Raw genomic sequence first — 18,787 nt, 5'->3', positions numbered from 1 at the left:
TTTTTCATGTGGGTTGTTGTATATGTAGAAAGGCACGTGTACAATTAATGAGGCACAATTAATTTTATAGTACAATTTGAAATGCTTTGTGTACAACATGGTAGTGCCGTGTTCGTGCTTTAAAGTGTCAACTCTAATAAGGAGCCAAATGAGTAATAATAATAATTCTAATAAGGAGTAATGAGTAATAATAATAATTCTATAAGGAGTAATGAGTAATAATAATAATTCTATAAGGAGTAATGAGTAATAATAATAATTCTATAAGGAGTAATGAGTAATAATAATAATTCTATAAGGAGTAATGAGTAATAATAATAATTCTATAAGGAGTAATGAGTAATAATAATAATTCTATAAGGAGTAATGAGTAATAATAATAATTCTATAAGGAGTAATGAGTAATAATAATAATTGCAATGTTAGTCCTTGGTGTTAGTCATTCTATTAATGTACAATTCTTTTTGCACGTTGTACAACTAATTAATGCAGTCAAAAGTTAATGTACAAAATTGTATGCATGTTGTACAAGAGTATTAATGCAGTGTTGGTGCTTTCCAACTCTCACTTCTAAATAAGAGTAAAACTAGGACTCAGCTTTTTTGAATTTTCTTTGCATCTCTTTTTAAAAAAAAGAAGCAAATGAGTACTCCATACGTCTCAATTTTAAGTGTCTTTTTAGTCAAAAATACAATAAAATGTTTAAGATAAAATATTTTTTATCTTAAAAAATCAAGAAATAATTGATTGCTTTTTTCCATTCAATTTCACCGTTGCTATTAAAGGGGTGAAAAGTAATAAGTATTTACTCATTTGTCAGTTGTAACGCTTGATAAATAAAGCCAATTCTTGATAAATAACGCCTTCTACTAATTTTTTTTGGAAATGAATGTGTAATTAAAACCTTAAGGGGTCGTTTGGTTGGTGTGATGGAACATACAAGTATATGGTATGGGATTATAGCTAATTCCATCATTTTAGTATAAATAGTGAGATAAAATAGTATCAGGTCTAATTAATACTCACAATCAATTACGAAAAAAATTATCTCAAATTTTATCCTAAGATTATTATCCTTATCTCACCAATCAAACGACCCTAAAAAGACTCTTAAAATTGAATGGAGGGCATAGTAAATTATGACTCCCCAAAACTACTATAAGATTTATGTGCATGTGCAATTACAATAAAGAATCACTGCCTATGTCATTGGATACTCTGCAGCATTTTAAATAACGTAGTTAGCATTTTTCAAGAAAGTCAATTAAACTTAAAATTGTTTTGCTCCAGAGTTGTAAGTTCCTAATTGGCCAATTTATTTTAAAGATGTCAGTTGGACTATAAGATTAAATATCAATTAAGTAGACTTTCATATTAAATTAAACATTTCATAAAAAGTCAGTTCTGTTCTAAGCTTGACATTATCTACATAATCAACTGAAACCTTATAAGTCAGTCAAATAAACAGAAATAAGATTTGGAAGAGAAAATGTCATCACTCTAAATCACAGTACCAACTTTTATTTATTTTTTATTTATATATAATATAATAGAAAAGAAATATTTTTCCAAAGTAAACTAGATAATTCAAATATTAGTTACAAACTGTTGCTGTTTTAGTCTTAACTTCCAAATTAGATAATTAGGGAAAGTGTTATTGAAGTCTAGTGCAAATAAAGTTGAATCTTTTACCCAAATGATGGTAAAGATAACAACTTTATATTGAGACACTGTTTGGTATTCCTTTTCCAGTAAGTCCTGGTTCACTTATAGGATAAAGCAATGTATATGGCATCTTAATAGGCCCCATTCTGTTCTTCCATTTCTTGTCATTGTTCATCTTTATAATTTTTTCTTCAATTTCAGTTAGCTTCTTTCCAAATCTTTCTAAAGCTTGTAATGGCTCTTTGTCATTAGTCCATTTAGGAGTGTCTCTTTGCCCAAGGTAGATTTCATCTGAAGAATGTGTTGACAAAATCTCTATAGCAGAAATTCCAATGAGAGTCTGAAGTTGTGGTGTAATTGTACTCAGATATCCTTTTTCAGGGTTCGTCTTCAGCTCTTCATACTCGGGACTGCCTGGTTCAGGCATGAGCTTTCGGCTCATTGAGGGGCGGTTTGGTAGGTAGCCACCATAAGGATACTGCCCAAAATTGATGGCTGCATGAAGAGCAGAAGCAATCCAGATAATTATGGTGCATGAGTCAGTCAGTTCTTTAAGGGTCTGCATTTTAGGCCACCATGGCTCGTCTTTCTTGTCACCGTGTCCCTCTTCTTGGAGTTCCTTCCACCAGGCCTGAAGTTCAGTGTCCTTCTGAATCATGTCATCTGTTTTGTAATAGATGGTGCAATACTCCTGAACCCAACTTTTGATAGCTGACCATATTTCTAGCCCATCCACAGCATACGGATAGTCCTGGATTAGAAGACGGATGCCTTTTTCTGATTCAGGATCCTCAATTGCCACACCTCTACAGCATAATACAAATCAATAATGCATTTCAAGGAGCTTTTTTCCTTTGTGTACTTATCAAATCCTTTAAGTAAATTGCGTGGATTAAGTAGTGAATTACCTCTTGATAAGATCAGCAGGAAGGGCCTGCTCAGGAAAAACCCAATCCTTGTAAGCTGCTGAGGTCATCTCCATGGCATATTTTGTAGGGAAAACTGTTTGCTCAAGAATTCCTCCAGCATTAAGCAGAGTCTGTCTAGCTAAGGCATTTATGTGCATTGTATCACGAAAGTGAGGATGCAAAAGCTTGTACATAGGATGAAACACACTTAGTTGTCTGTTTGTCGCGATCACAATTGGCTCTATTGTGGCATGAGTGTGTAACCTGAGAAAAATGAGAGAGAGATAGTCAAAGAGGTTCTTGGAAAGAAAACAAAGTAAATTGATGATCATTGGCCATAATAAAAAGCATTTTCCAGTTTAAGCACCAGTGGCTGATTAGCTGATGAACTCCAGAGTCATTGACTGCGACATAAGCTTTTGCCAATTGCCATATCGAAGCCTCAGTGCCATATTCCTGTGGTGTAAAAACTTTGCTAATGAAACCATGCTGATCTCCATCAGGATGAGGCAAGCTTAGTTCAATGCCTAGCAGCTTCAAAGTCCCATCTTTTTGTAGAAAGAGGAGAGTTCTTGAGGCATATATTTTTGTACTTGTCATATTGATCTGCCTCATATATGGCATGAATGTGTCATGATGATTCAATATGAAAAGCTGATTCGCCTTGATCGCCTAATAAGGTAAGTATTTATCAGATACAGGCCCAATTTAGTTAAACAGGCAATCAGAAGTACTATAAAATCAATTCATAGAACCTCTTCTATAGTGAGTCCATCCAACTGATTTTGAATATGTTCTCTGGTTATATTGCTAGTTTGGTCACCATATACTTTGGGGTCCAGCTTACTAGTCGGAGGAAACTCCTGCAGAAAAAGAGTTTCAGCTCATAATCTTTCAACTAAAGAATAAGTAACTTTAGATTCATTCACATGACGATAGAGATAATATGAATTTCGTTAAAAAGTTAGAGACAAGATTAGAAATTCTAGAGGAGGAAAAGATAATATTAGTTTACTTTAAGGCCACAAATGCAGACAGGGTTTATTCCAGCAAGCATCTCTCTTGCAAATTCCTCATCGGTTCTCCAAGCTGACTTATCCTCTGTTGCAACCATGTAAGACTATGAGAAAGCACAAAGCAAAAAGGAAGGAAATATTCCCTTTGGGGATTGACTTACTGTTACTCTTTAATCCAAAAGTACCTTTTATAACCTGTGGCATTGGATACTTAAGAAACTCCTGACCAGAACTTTGAATAAATTCCTTGATCATCTCTGTACTACTTCTCTGCAAAACATCTTCAGGAAGATTGATTCCTCCTCCATAAATTTTTAAAATATCTTCAAAGCTGTTGAACTCATTGAGGTTGATGTTTCCTAAAGACTCAAGCTCGGGGACAAGGAGCTGAACGATGACCTTAAGTGCTATACGAATAAAGTCTGTCATCTTTAAGGGTGCAAATTTTTCATCCCTTGGAACATAAATGCCAAAACTCATTAGCAGTGGGAGCCGACTCTCAGAATTAGGATCTGCTCAAAATTTGAGGAAATCAGACATACTGAAAAATGGCATGCCTTATAGTAAAGATCAGTGTGATGCAGAAATGAGTTACCTGTTTTTGTTGGTGGTCTGCTGGTTCTTCCTCTACGCGGATAAGGATACTTTGTAGATCCTCCTAGGATTGGCCTGACATAAGTTGAACCCTTTTCAGGATCTCCAAGGTCATTGTAATAAGCATAGTCGTAAACCCTGTCCCACTCCTCTAGCTTTCCAATCCCATTTCCTCTCAAGTTCAACAATTCCTCTTCCCTATACCAGCGCAATTTTACAGGAGTTTCACTTGGAAGCCAAGCCTACATCAAGTAAACAAAGTGCTCTATCATAAACTGCATAGGCGTATGGATATACATATTATTTGAAAATCAAAGTGCTCACCTGATTCACAAAGAATATGCGGTCCGATTTGTACTTTTCAGCTGGATAAACCCAAGAATTGCAGACAAAATGCATGCCACCATGACTTGGATCATCAACTTCAACTTCAAGAGTCAGTTTCTTGAGAAAGAACTCACTAGGATTAAAGTTCTTGATGATGAATGCTCCCGGAGCTCCAAACTCTTCGTCCAAATCAAATGTGACACTGAACTTTGATTCATTACCTACCTTACTCTCATCTCTCAAGTGTGTTGGATTCCCAAGTTTCCCTTTATTTTCTTTCCGTTCAAGAATAAAATCATGACTTAAAAATTCCCCATTATTCAAGAGTTAAAAATTCATATATAATGCAAGACCAATAGGATGGCCACAATATTACTATTATATATAAAATTTTACAAAGGGACAAAAACTACATCATTACTACAACAACAATCATCACTGACCATGTCGAAACATTTAAGCTCATCTTAGACCACTATCTTACACAATAAAAAAAAAGTACAAAAACGTTCACTATATTTTCTACTGACAAAAGGATAACCACAGCGAAGAATAAGGAAATTTTGAAAAATGGAAAAAGTAATCACCTGAATCTCCATTAACAGAAGAGATAAGCTGCAGTATAACCTTGTCTCCAAGAATCTCATAAGTTTGCTGTTGAACCACTTCCGATGGAACAAGCTCTAAAGCTCTCTTTTTCACAAGGACAACAGTGCCATTGATCTTTTTGCTTTCAAGTTTACTAGTTGATGCCATTAAAGATGACTACTGTAGGGTCTTTGTGGTGTTTAGGCCAAATGAAAGAAACTATGAATTTATAGGCAAAGGACATGGTTGTGTTATGATCAAGATACTTATTTATTTTTTATATTTATCAACAAATGCTAGTGAAAGATAATGCACTCTTGGATGGAATTTTACTTAAATAACTAAAGTGCTAGGTGATCAAGTAAATTTATAAAGATTCCTTGCAGCTATTCCTGATCACTTGGTAATCCTAAAATTATCACCATGTCATGGTGGTTTCAGTGGCTAGTTTGCACGGACCTCGACTATTCCACAAGCTACCTATTATTTCCTACTAGCACACAAGTACGGATTTGCCAATAATGAGACGACTAGGAAAATATCACACAGATTTTTTGGTTTCTGCTGGAATTTGACCCCTTCGCCTTGTATATTTTCATGGATAATAATTTTTTTTTGGTGTACAACATAGCAATGACAAAGTTGTTTCTTCAAAAGGGCCTAAGAAATAGAAGTCTTTGTCCCATAGAAGCAAGGCAAATAAGTGCAAATGTACAAAAAAATACAGCCAAAATTCCATTTACACAAGTAGGTGCTCTTTCAGGTATTTCCAACTCCTGAGAAAATGACAATTTTCTGCTTTCATTGTGTAAAAGGAACCTTAGAATACTGGAACCATTTCTTAAAGTTCCTTCTAATACTATTTTCATTATTATGCTACTAAATAGAGTTAACATCACCATTTGTCAAGAATCCAAAAGTATGAAAATTTGTCCCTCTTTTGGCTCTTTTTACTTCTTAAGACATTATAGCAATTTATTAAGTTGAAAATACATCTGTCAAGTTTTCAATAAACTGCAACTTCTGTAACTTTCACAGTGTAATAAGGATCATATATAAATTTTCTTGTTATTAAATAACAGAAGAAGATGAAGAAAACAAACCAATAATTGCTCATTAAATTAGTGAAATATATTGAGTTGCATTGGTTCTTTTGACAATGACATTCAATAAACATCCTCTACTGCTTTCGAATAAATAATGTTTCAGTGCGACACACAACGACCATAATCAGATTTCTGATACATATATTCTTTCTAGTAGTAAAAAGTTCATCCCCAAAAGAAATAACAAGAAAAAGGAGGTTCATTAGTATTGTTGCAGGTGTTATGGATGTATCATATAGTACTCTATTGGTTGACCTCCTTATTATGAAACATCACAAGCTAGAACTGAGATCTCGTAGACACAAATACATTACTATTTACTTATGCGGTTTAAGTAATAATCAAAACAAACAATATATTTAAATAACAATACAATACAAACTGTTATAGAATAGAAGAGCTTACAACATAACATCCCTTATTGTAACTGGAATTTCTGAAAATACAGACTTTATTTGGTATTTATATATTTATACTGTTGGGAATTCCTTTGCCTGTAAGTCCCTCTTCACTTGTGGGGAAGAGCAAAGTATATGGAACTTTAGCAGGTCCTGACCTGTTCTTCCATTTCTGATGATCACTATTCATCTGCATAATTTGATCCTCAATATCACTCAGCTTCTTTCCAACCCTCTCAAAAGCTAAAATTGGTTCTTGATCCTTTGTCCATTCAGGTGAGTCCCTCTGCCCGAGGTAAAGTGTATCCGAAGCATGCGTTGACAAGACCTCTAAGACGGAAATTTCAAGCAGTGTCTGCAGAGGAGGAACGGTTGTTTTGAGGAATACCTTGTCTGGATTTTTCTTGAGCTCTTCATATTCAGGACTTCCTGGTTCTGGCATGAACATTCGACTTAAACTAGGGCGATTAACGAGGTAACCAGCATAAGGGTATTGCCCAAAATTGACTGCTGCATGAAGTGCTGAAGCTATCCATATTGTGATGGTGCAAGATTCTATGAGCTCTTGTCGAGTTTGCATTTTAGGCCACCAAGGCTCATCTTTCTTGTCACCATGTCCTTCTTCGCGGAGTTCCTTCCACCAAGCCTGGAGTTCACTGTCTTTCTGTACCGTGTCATCTGATTTGTAATAGAAGTTGCAGTATTCTGTTACCCAACTTTTGATTGCTGACCAGACTTTTAACCCATCAACAGCATATGGATAGTCCTGAATTAGTAAGTGAATGCCATGTGGGGAGTTCAAGTCCTCAACAGCCACTCCCCTGAAAGTGAGTAAAGTTATGGTCAGGTTATCAAGAAAGCTACACCAAAAATATTGTTTTGGTGAATTCATATACTGATGATTGACTATAAAGTTTACAACTACTTTGTGTCTTTTCATTTACCTTTTGATGAGATCAGCAGGAAGTGCTTGTTCAGGGAAAATCCAGTCTTTGTAAACTACTGCTGACATTTCCATGGAATATTTGGAAGGGAAAAAAGTCAACTCAATAACTCCGTCACTATTGATCAAGAGTTGTCTTGCTAAAGCATTTATGTTCATCGTGTCACGAAAATGAGGAAGGAGAAGCTTATGAATGGGATGAAGCACACTTAGTTGCCTATTTGTTGCAATCACAAATGGCTCGATCACCGCATGTGTATTCAACCTGAGAGGGTAATAATAAGTGTTCGATTAATTTTACTCAATCATAAATTGAATTTGGTTATGAGTAAGTTGTGTTTCATATAAAGTTTTTGACAGGTTTTACCAGTGACTGACGAGCTCATGAATGCCCGAGTCATTCACTACTGCATAGGCTTTGGCCAACTGCCAGATGGAGCTTTCAACACCTTGATCAGATGGTGTGTACACTTTGCTAACAGTACCAAATTGATCTCCGTCTGGATGTGGCAAACTTAGTTCAATTGCCAGAGGCTTCAAAGTTCCATTATCTTGCAAGAAAAGCAGAGTTCTTGAGGCATAAGTTTTTGTGTTTGTCGTCGCGTTAATTCTCCTCAAGTATGGCATAACGATGTCATGATGGTTCAATATGAATAGCATGTTAGCCTTGATTGCCTGCTAAATAGTACCAACTCTTTATCAACTAATATTTGTCAGTACAAGCTTCTCACTAAAGTTGATTGAAGAATTTAGACAGTATCAACATAAAAGTAGTAATTACCTCATCAACTGTTAGTCCATCCAACTTATCCCCTATCTGCTCTCTGGTAATTGTACTGTTTTGGTTGCCATATATTTTAGGATCCAGATTGCTTTTCGGAGGAAATTCCTACAGATATTAGATAAGCCAGCATCTTCAAAATGTGTAAGAGATAATCACGAAAATAGAAGTAGCAAGATCTTGATATCCTCAAAGAGTAGCAATTCAGATGAGTGAAAGTTTACTTGGAGTCTACTAATTAAGACGGGATTGATTCCCGCCAACATTTCTCTACCAAATTCTTCATCCGTCCTCCATGCAGTTTTATCCTCTAAATACACCAATAATATTTAGATTACCAAAGGTGAGGGGGTGAAAAATAATACTTTTGATCATGCAGAAATTTAGATAAATACCTTGAATAACTTGAGGAGTTGGGAACTTGAATAAGCCTTCACCATCAGAATGAAAGACATCTTTTAGAATCTCCAAAGGAATACTATCAATAAGGGCTTTCAACAAAGGGCCTTGAGGCAACTTGATTCCTCCTTCATAGAGTTCAAGTACATCCTCAAAGCTATCAAACTCATTCGGTGTGTTATCGAACAAAGCCTTAAAAGCAGGGAAAAGTGACTGCACAGTGAATTTTAAGGAAAATGTCAAGAAGTCTGACATCTTCAGATGACCAAACCGCTCATCCCTTGGCACATATATGTCTAAGCTCATAAGCAATGGAATCCTGTTCTCGGAATTAGGATCTGCAAGCAATTGTCAAGACAATTTGCTCTTCAAAGAAATCAAATACATGAAAATGCAGATAGTAAAAAAGTTTTGCGAGTGTTTTAACCTGTTTTTGTTGGTTTACGGCCTGTCCTGCCTCTACGAGGATACGGATACTCAGAGGACCCTCCAAGTATAGGCCTAGCATACTCTTCGCCTTTATCTGGATCACCTAAGTCGTTGTAATAAGCATAGTCATAAACTCTGTCCCATTCTTCAAGCTTTCCAGTACCATCTCCTCTCAAAGTTACTAGCTCATTTTCTCTGTACTTTCGCAACGGTTCTGGTGTTTCACTTGGGAGATAAGCCTGAAGAACATACCATAATTATGACAATACAAATATGTGTTTAGACACATACATTCTTTATGAAGGAATTAAATGTACCTGATTTGCAAAGAAAATGCGGTCAGACTTGTATCTAAAAGCAGGATAAACCCAAGAATTGCAGACAAAATGGATATTTCCACGATTAGGAACATCTTCGAGTGTGAGTGACTTGAGGAAGAACTCATTAAGATGAAAATTGTTGATGATGAATGCTCCTGGAACTCCAAACTCTTTGTGATCCCAATCAAATGTAACACTAAAAGTTGATTCCCCTGCTATTATAGGGGTGATGTGTGTAAGCCAATCCTCTAAGTATGCTGGATTGCTGCGTTTCCCTTCAACACCATTTTCTGCAAATGAAACAACGTCTTATATTTTAGGGTTCATTAGGGAAGAAAGAAAGACATGACTAATCATATATCATATTATTCATATCATATAAAGAAACCTTACACCCGCCTACGTGGCACCACCACAAATTAAGATTCCCTTTTAATTTATTTTATTTCCAAAACTAGTTTTCCCCTTTAATGAAAAGTTGTGATTTTTATGAAAAGTTACGATATTTACGAAGAGTTGTGACTTTTATGAAAAGTTACGACATTTACAAAGAGTTGTGACTTTTATGAAAGGTTGTGACTTTTCCGAAGGGTTGCAACTTTTCCAAATAGTTGTGACCTCTCCGATAAGACACAATAAGCATTTGTTCAAACTACCATTTATTGTCTATAAATAGAGGAATTTCCTCTCATTTTAAAAAGACGAAAATTTTGAACTTCTTCTTCTTCTAGACAATTAAATATTTGTGTATTTTACTCCTGTTTAATGACTCACTGACACCATTGTTTTTGTATCAATACACTGATGAATTGAATCGTTCTATCCTGAGAGGACCTATTCCTTTAAACCTCGGTGACTAGAGAGGAATAATTTCCTTAAGGGGACACTGTGCATTAAGTGAGCTCGATTTTTTTCATTTTGTTTCATTCTATTGTTACATATCCTGATATGTTTTTTACAGCATTAATTTATGCTTATATTATTAATTGTTATTTTTGAGTACATGTTTTAAACTTTGTTGTTTATGTTTCTGCAATGTCATTCCTTCACATACAAGGATGAGATTTTGTGTTCTTTAGAAAATCCTTTGTGAGTTAATAACTTTGCATCCTCATATTTTTTTTGTAAATGTTGTTGTTCTATTTTTACTAAATTTTATCAGTGGATATTATGAGTACTTTAAGGATTGAAAGTTGATTGAATTAGTCAATTTTTTAGGTATGTTATTTCAAAACATAGAAACTTTTCTGGTTAGAATGATTTGTATCATCATTGGATATCTCATAGTTTACTCCCTTTAATGTATGTTTTTTCTCGTTGTTTTGTTGTCTCCTTAAAATTGTATTGATTATTTTTCATTTGGTATGTATTTGATCTCACTTGGACAAAGTTTTCATCCTTTTAATGTTTTTCTTTTTTTCCTTCTCATTCGGCTCTTCTAAATATTTTTTGTGTGAGTTATGACTATTTTCGGCAAGCTTAATTTGAAGAATATGAAACAAAACATGCTCTAAAGAAAAGTAATATCTTAAGCTATAAAAGATATGTCTATTAACATAGATTTGTTGTCTTTCATGTCCCAAGTCATTGCTGAGCGTTTGAGTTATCTAGGTTAGACTTTTTTTTTTAATGTTTGAGAATATTTCTTTAACATGAGTCTAGAATCCAACATTTTGATCTACTTGTACTTTCATAATGTAAAAATTATACGTACATATTTCTGAAAAAGTCATAAAGTTGCACTGATTAAGAATCTAGAAGGGCCTTCAAAGCAGCAGTTTAATGAAGAATGAATTTCTAAAAGGGTCAACAATATTGTTTTGCTGTCGTTTCAAATTTATTTTTCTCCTTCTATAAATTTTGTTAGAGTAACAAAGTAACAATAACGAAAAGTGGTGAACGTTTGACCTCAGACAAGTAGATTGTCTCTAACAAAATTTATTTATGTTGTTGTGGTGTACATTTTTAACGGTCTTAACTTATTTATAACTAATATTAAATATCGAAAACTTTCACATAATTTTTTTCCCACAAGTAGTTATTCTAATCATAAAATTATCAGATTTTATATTTTTCATGTACAAAAAAATAGAAAAAGTGATGTTTTATCGCTACATAAAAACATCACTCAATTTTAACAAGACAATTATATCATCAAACATATATTATGATAAATTATGTTAAAGATAAAAATGATTAGATATCAAGATATTTTTAATCATTCATTATATATTTACAATTCATGAGATATGTGATAATGTCAAATCATTTAATTTTTGTTGAAATGTTCTTAAAACCTACTAAAATTTACTTTTTTTCCTTATAACAATCGATTATTGGAAAGGTTTTTCAAAAGCTTAGAAAGATAATCTATGTCCGCGCGAAGCACGGGTTTATTACCTAGTAAGGGATAAGAGGAGATAACCCGTATTAACTTTTTTTATTTAATCTGAGATTTAAATTTTAAAATTAATAAAAAAAATGGTTTAATTTTAATTTTAAATTTGAAGTAAATAATAATTTTAAAAAATCAAACCAAACTGGTTATATAAATATTTATCTAAAAATTATAATTATATATATATATACACACGAAGATTTTCCACTCTTGATTTTGTGTAGGTGTTTGTTTTTGGGCAAATTACAGAAATCAAATACTTTTAAGGCAAAATTACAATTTATCCCTTAAAAGTTTATAATTACAGAAATCCCTCAAACGGATATAATAATATAAGCATTGATACATTAATCTGATGCGCGAGATACAATAATATAAGCGCTGATACATGCGTGAGATACAATAATATAAGACGCTGATACATGCGTGAGATACAATAATATAAGACGCTGATACATGCGTGAGATACAATAATATAAGACGCTGATACATGCGTGAGATACAATAATATAAGCGATGATACATTAATTTGATGCGCGAGATACAATAATATAAGCGTTAATACATTAATCTGATGCGCGAGATACAAATAATATAAGCGTTGATACACTAATCTAATGCGCAAAAATGAGGGATTTTGGAGATTTGTAAAACTTATAGGGGATAATGGTAATAAGTAAACAAAAAGGTGGGATTTCTGTAATTTTTCCTATTTTTATAGTAACTCAATTCTTGGCTTTACTTTCTAGTTTAGTTTGTAGCCTTTATTTTGAAAATTAAGTTCCAAGATCTATTTTCATATTAAAAATAATTTGTCTTTAATTATTTAATTAATTTGTTATATTATTCATCATTATAATTGACGGGGTGGTGTTACGATGGAATGTAACCACTCTAATATGTACTTGAACTAGTATATTGTGACCTTTTTTTTGTTTTCAAAAAATGAATAGATCAAAAACCAAAAAAAAAGAAAAAACAAAGGATGAATTTCCAACTTAATTAGTTTGATTTGATTTTAATATGTAAAACAGCATACTTAATTTATTTATTTATTTTTGTTAAAAAGAAGGATAAACAATTGAGCATATTTACTTACCAGGATCATCATGAATAGAACCACTTATCAACTGGATAGAGACTTTTTCACCAAGAAAATCAACAACCTCATCACCAACTGAAGCATTTATGTCAGTGAAGTCCAAAAAAATCTTTTTCATCAAAATAATTCTTCCTTTCACATTTTTTCCATCAGTGTTTCCAATGATGGCATCCACAATTTCGCCCAAAGACATAGTTAACTATTTGAACAGAAATATTATGATTTTCTTGATCTACAAAGAGAAGAAAAGAGAGTTATTTATATTTAAAAAATTACTAGTTTCTGAAGCTCTCGCTATTTTTGATAAAAAATTTAATTTAATTTTTTACTATGTTTGATAAATATAGTGTATAAATTTGTCTGATTAATTAATTGAAAGATGATGACATTGAATAAAAGCACACAAAAAGAACCCAAAGCATCCAAAATATGGAAGTTTAGCTCTTAAGCTTTTAACCAACTTTGTAAATTTTCAAGTTCATTAAGGAACTCCAGAATGAAATCAAATTAAAGGTAGACAGTAACACCTTGGACTTCGAAAGAACTACATAGAGGTTCGTACAAGTTACCCATCAGTTTTTAGTTTTGGGTCAACTTCAAATGACCATATCTTTTAACACATGAATTTGATGCTTGGATTCAAGGAAGAGACAAAGTCTATTTTTTATATAATATTGTATATGAGCGTATAAATACTCTTATAATTTTGTATAAAATGTATATTGGATGTATAATATTGTATATCAAAATTTTAAACATTTTTGTCTAAAATAAAATATGAAAAAATTGTATATTATTGTTTACTAGATGTATACTATTGGATACCGGATTATGTTTTGGCTAAAAAATAGTAATGTAAGTTTTTAGCTATATTTTTACAATTTAAGTTAAGTAATTGTATATTTGTGAAAAAAAATCAATAAAATATTTGTTATTACTTCTTGAAGATTTCCTAGTTCATTAAGAAACTCTTACATGAAATCAAACTAAAAGTCGATGTCTTTTGTTTATTGGATTAAAAAAAATTGGCCTTTTATAATATTCAATTCAAGACTCTTTCACATTTAAACTAAGGTGTGAATTTCGTATAGAAATAGTATAATTATCTTAATTTTTTTGGACTCTTGTTTATAATTTTGTCTCTTTATAATATCAAATTTGATTTAGGACTCTCTAACATTTAAATTATGACGTGAATTTCGTATACAGATAGTGTAATTTTCTTAACTATTTGAACAAAATTATTATAATTTTCTTGATCTACCTAGAGACGAAAGAGAAATTTTGGTTGTGATGTTTTTGAGTTTGAATATCTCATATTTATAATAATAATTACTAGTTTCAGAAACTTTCGCTATCTTTGATAAAAAAATTAATTTAATTTTTTTCCTATGTTTGATAAATATAGCGTATAAATTGATGACATTGAATAAAAACAAACAAAAAGAACCCAAAGCCTCCAAATATGGAAGTTTAGCCCTTAAACTTTTACGCCAGTTATTTACTCCATTACATAATACTATTCATAGTGTCCAATTCATTGTAAAACTCTTTAACATATAAATTAAGATATAGAGATAAGATAATTTTCTTAATTTTATTTCTTGAGATTTCTATTTATTTTAGTAATTTTTAAAATTTAATTTAATTTTATAATGATATTGTTAGAATCAATTTGTGCGCGATTTGCACGCGCCTTAATTTGTAATTTAATTTTATCATGTTCACGAGAATAATAAGCATTTGAATAGATAATATTTTAAAATTGGAATAGGTACTAATTATATAGCAGTGTTTCCCTTATTAAAAATGTTGATTTTACTTGTATTGTTAGTAATGGAGGCATTATTCACCCATTGAATTTAGCTTTTACTTGTAAAGTGAGATTTTTTGAAATTATAAATGTTTTTTTTTTTTTTGCTTATAATAAAATGTGTGTGATTACGTCTTAAAGATTCTCTAGTCCATTGAGGAACTCTAGAATGACATCAAAATAAAGTTTTGTATCTATTGTTTATTAGATTAAGAAATTTTGATTATGTATTGTATTGAAAATGTTGATTTTACTGGTATTGTTAGTAGTAAAGGCATAATTCGCCCTTTGAATTATTATTTTTACTTGTAAAGTTAGATTTTTCTATTATAAATATTAATTTTATTTATTTTGCTAATAAAAAAAGAGATAATTATTTAAAAGTATAATTGATACATGTATTTTGTCAAAATAGACCAAAGTTTTAAACTTTGTCAATTTTAGCAATTAACCTATTGATATCACTCTTTCCTTTTTCTTCCCTACACACCCAAAACATGCTATATCTCTGTCTCCTCCCACACTCTATTTTCTATCATTTTTCAATTTTTATATGTGATTTTATTATTACATTAATTTAGTGATGGTTAAGTTGTTGGCGGTTTCTCTGATAAAGGTGGTTGTTGCAGCGATATTGATAGTGATAATTAACTAAGTTAGAGTATTTGTTTTGCTTGTTCGAAATGAAACGAATGGCCTCATTGGTATATAGAGTTGATTGATTGGTAATGGCCCATGCTTTAGGAGAAATTTACATATCAAGCCATTATTTTCTCTTCATTATCGTAGTTACTGTGAGACACTATGGACAACCCATTGAAATTATAGGTTAACCATTATTAAAGCTCGAAATTTCAAAAATTCGATTTCCGCAAATAAGCTCCTTTGGAATGGGTATTGTCGCAAAAGATCAATTAAAAATTAAAGATCCTAAACAAGGATTTTTTGATGATTTAGTGTAGTTTTTGTCTTTTGAGGTGTTTTTTTGGATGAATTTATTGCTTGGATTCAAGGAAGAGACGAAGGTCGTTTTTTACGTAATATTGTATATTATTGTATATGAGTGTATAAATACTCTCATAATTTCATGTAATAGGTATATTGGATGTATAATATTGTATATCAAAATTTTAAACATTTTTGTATAAAATAAAATATGAGAAATATGTATATTATTGTATAGTAGATCTATAATATTGGATACCGAATTGTGTTTTGGTTAAAAATTCGTGATGTAAGTTTTGAGCTATATTTTTTTAAAATAAGTTAGGTAATTGTATATTTGTGGAAAAATTTCAATAAAATGTGTTATTACATCTTGAAGATTTCCTAGTTCATTAAGAAATTCTTACATGCAATCAAATTAAAAGTCTGTCTTTTGTTTATTGGATTAAGAAATTTTGGCTTTTTTAATATTGAATTTAATTTAAGACTCTCTTAAATTTAAATTATGATATAAATTTCGTCTAGAGATAGTGTAATTTTCTTATTTTTTTTCAGACTCTTGTTTATAATTTTGGCTCTTTATAATATCAAATTTAATTTACAATTCTCTAACATTTAAATTATGATGTGAATTTCATATAGAGATGTGTAATTTTCTTAACTATTTGAACAAAAATATAATATTTTTCTTGATCTACCAAGAGAAGAAAGGAGAGATTTTGGTTGTGAAGTTCTCAAGTTTGAATATCTCATATTTATATTAAAAATACTAGTTTCAGAAACTCTCGCTATCTTTGATAAAAATTTTAATTTAATTTTTCCCTATGTTTTATAAATATAGCTTCTAAATTGATGACATTGAATAAAAGAAAAAGAAAAAAGAACCCAAAGCATCCAAAATATGGAAGTTTAGCCCTTAAACTTTTACGTCAGTTATTTATTACATAATGAAATGTTACTCTGCATAGTGTCCAATTCATTTTAAAACATTTTAACATATAAATTAAGATATAGAGATAAGATAATTTTCTTAATTTTATTTCTTGAGATTTCTGTTTATTTATTTTTATATTTATTTTAATAATTTTTAAAATTTAATTTAATTTTATAATGATATTATTAGAATCAATTTGTGGACGATTTGCGCGCACCTGAATTTGTAATTTAATTTTATCATGTTCGCGAGAATAATAAGCATTTGAATAGATAATATTTTAAAATTAGAAAAGGTACTAATTATATAGCAGTATTCCCCAACAAAAAAAATATTTTAATTTGTATAATATTTGCCAGCTAGAAGGGTGTGCTTCCCTTATTAATTTTGATTGAATATTGTGTTGAAAATGTTGATTTTACTTGTATTATTAGTAGTAGAGGCATAATTCGTCCTTTGAATTATTATTTTTACTTTTAATGTTAGATTTTTCTATTAAAAAAATTATTTTTATTTATTTTACTAATAAAAATAGAGACAATTATTTAAAAGTATAATTGATTCAAGCATTTTGTCAAAATAGACCAAACATATAAACTTTGCCAAATTTAGCAATTGACCTATTGATATCACTCTTTCCTTTTTCTTTCCTACACACCCAAAACATGCCCTATCTCTATCTCCTCCCACACTCCATTTTCTATCATTTTTCATTTTTTATATGTGATTTTACTATTATATAAATTTAGTGATGGTTAAGTTGTTGGCGGTTTCTCCGATAAAGGTGATTATTGCAGCGATATTGATGGTGGTAATTAACTAAGTTATTTATTTTGCTTGTTCGAAATGAATGGTCTCATTTGTATATAGAGTTGATTGATTGGTAATGGCCCATGCTATAGGAGAAATTTATACATCAAGTCGTTGTTTTATCTTCATTATTGTAGTTACTATGAGACACTGGTCTATGGACATTCCATTGAAATTATTGACAATCATTGTTGAAGCTCGAAATTTGAAAAATAGATTTCTGCAAATAAGCTTTGTTTCGAGTGGGTATTGTCGCAAAAGATCAGTTAAAAATTAAGGAGCCTAAATACGGATTTTTGATGATTTAGTGTAGTTTTTGTCTTTTTGAGGTGTTTTTTATTGGATGAATTTGATGCTTGGATTCAAGGAAGAGACGGAGATCGTTTTTCACATAATATTGTGTATTATTGTATATGAGTGTATAAATACTCTTATAATTTCGTATAATATTTATATTGGATATATAATAATGTATATAAAAAATTTAAACATTTTTGTACAAAATAAAATATGAGAAATTTTGTATATTATTGTATACTAGAGGTATAATATTGGATACCGAATTGTGTTTTGGTTAAAAATTCGTATGTAAATTTTGAGCTATACTTTTTAAAATAAGTTAGGTAATTGTATATTAGTGAAAAAAATCAATAAAATATGTTTTATTACTTCTTGAAGATTTCCTAGTTAATTAAGAAATGCTTACATGAAATCAAATTAAAAGTCTATGTCTTTTGTTTATTGGATTAAGAAATTTTGGCTTTTATAATATTCAATTCAATTCAGAACTCTCCCACATTTAAACTATGATGTAAAATTCGTATAGAGATAGTACAATTTTCTTAAATTTTTTTCACTCTTGTTTATAATTTTGGCTCTTTATAATATCAAATTTAATTTACGACTATTTAAATTATGATGTGAATTTTGCATAGAAATGTATAATTTTCTTAACTATTTGAACAAAAATATTGTAATTTTCTTGATCTACCAAGAGAAGAAAGGAGAGATTTTGATGGTAATTGATGACATTGAATAAAACAAACAAAAAGAACCCAAAGCATCCAAAATATGGAAGTTTAACTCTTAGTTTTTATGTCAGTTATTTATTACATAATAAAATGTTTTTTCATGGTGTTCAATTCAATTTAAAACTTAATGACATATAAATTAAGATATAGAGATAGGATAATTTTCTTAATTTTATTTCTTGAGATTTCTATTTATTTTAGTAATTTTTAAATTTAATTTATTTTATAATGTTATTGTTAGAATTAATTTGTGCGTGATTTGCGTGCACCTTAATTTGTA

The 18,787-nt window shown here is 30.8% G+C and overlaps 2 protein-coding genes across 2 annotated transcripts; both read right to left on the bottom strand.

Annotated features, from left to right (window-relative positions):
* Nucleotides 1-1,717: 1,717 nt before the first annotated feature.
* Nucleotides 1,718-5,266, bottom strand: LOC102603362 (probable linoleate 9S-lipoxygenase 5). Its single transcript, XM_006344774.1, has 9 exons — nt 5,098-5,266; nt 4,508-4,791; nt 4,185-4,425; nt 3,775-4,101; nt 3,589-3,674; nt 3,329-3,436; nt 2,941-3,245; nt 2,574-2,837; nt 1,718-2,471 (listed from the first exon to the last, which is right to left on the bottom strand). Exons 1-9 carry the CDS (start codon nt 5,264-5,266, stop codon nt 1,718-1,720), a joined length of 2,538 nt encoding a protein of 845 aa, XP_006344836.1.
* Nucleotides 5,267-6,545: 1,279 nt separating this feature from the next.
* LOC102590626 (probable linoleate 9S-lipoxygenase 5) lies at nt 6,546-13,167 on the bottom strand. The gene is made up of 9 exons (XM_006344561.2): nt 12,972-13,167; nt 9,472-9,764; nt 9,153-9,393; nt 8,722-9,063; nt 8,551-8,636; nt 8,327-8,434; nt 7,913-8,220; nt 7,547-7,810; nt 6,546-7,423 (listed from the first exon to the last, which is right to left on the bottom strand). Exons 1-9 carry the CDS (start codon nt 13,165-13,167, stop codon nt 6,667-6,669), a joined length of 2,595 nt encoding a protein of 864 aa, XP_006344623.1. The 3' UTR covers nt 6,546-6,666.
* Between the last annotated feature and the right edge of the window lie 5,620 nt (nt 13,168-18,787).

Source organism: Solanum tuberosum, unplaced genomic scaffold (assembly GCF_000226075.1).
Source record: "Solanum tuberosum cultivar DM 1-3 516 R44 unplaced genomic scaffold, SolTub_3.0 scf00060, whole genome shotgun sequence".
NCBI classification, from domain to species: Eukaryota; Viridiplantae; Streptophyta; class Magnoliopsida; order Solanales; family Solanaceae; genus Solanum; species Solanum tuberosum.
The sequence above is the reverse complement of the archived record's forward strand: the minus strand, read 5'-3'. Positions and strand labels throughout refer to the sequence as shown.

Excerpts from the sequence above, each read along its gene's own strand:
- LOC102603362 (XM_006344774.1), bottom strand. The coding sequence starts at position 5,266 with ATGGCATCAACTAGTAAACTTGAAAGCAAAAAGATCAATGGCACTGTT. Across the intron at positions 4,102-4,184 it reads CAGACCACCAACAAAAACAG|ATCCTAATTCTGAGAGTCGG; the intron begins GTAACTCATTTC and ends AATTTTGAGCAG. Across the intron at positions 3,246-3,328 it reads ATGGACTCACTATAGAAGAG|GCGATCAAGGCGAATCAGCT; the intron begins GTTCTATGAATT and ends TTACCTTATTAG.
- LOC102590626 (XM_006344561.2), bottom strand. The coding sequence starts at position 13,167 with ATGTCTTTGGGCGAAATTGTGGATGCCATCATTGGAAACACTGATGGA. Across the intron at positions 9,765-12,971 it reads TTCTATTCATGATGATCCTG|AAAATGGTGTTGAAGGGAAA; the intron begins GTAAGTAAATAT and ends TTTCATTTGCAG. Across the intron at positions 9,394-9,471 it reads GCATTTTCTTTGCAAATCAG|GCTTATCTCCCAAGTGAAAC; the intron begins GTACATTTAATT and ends TATGTTCTTCAG.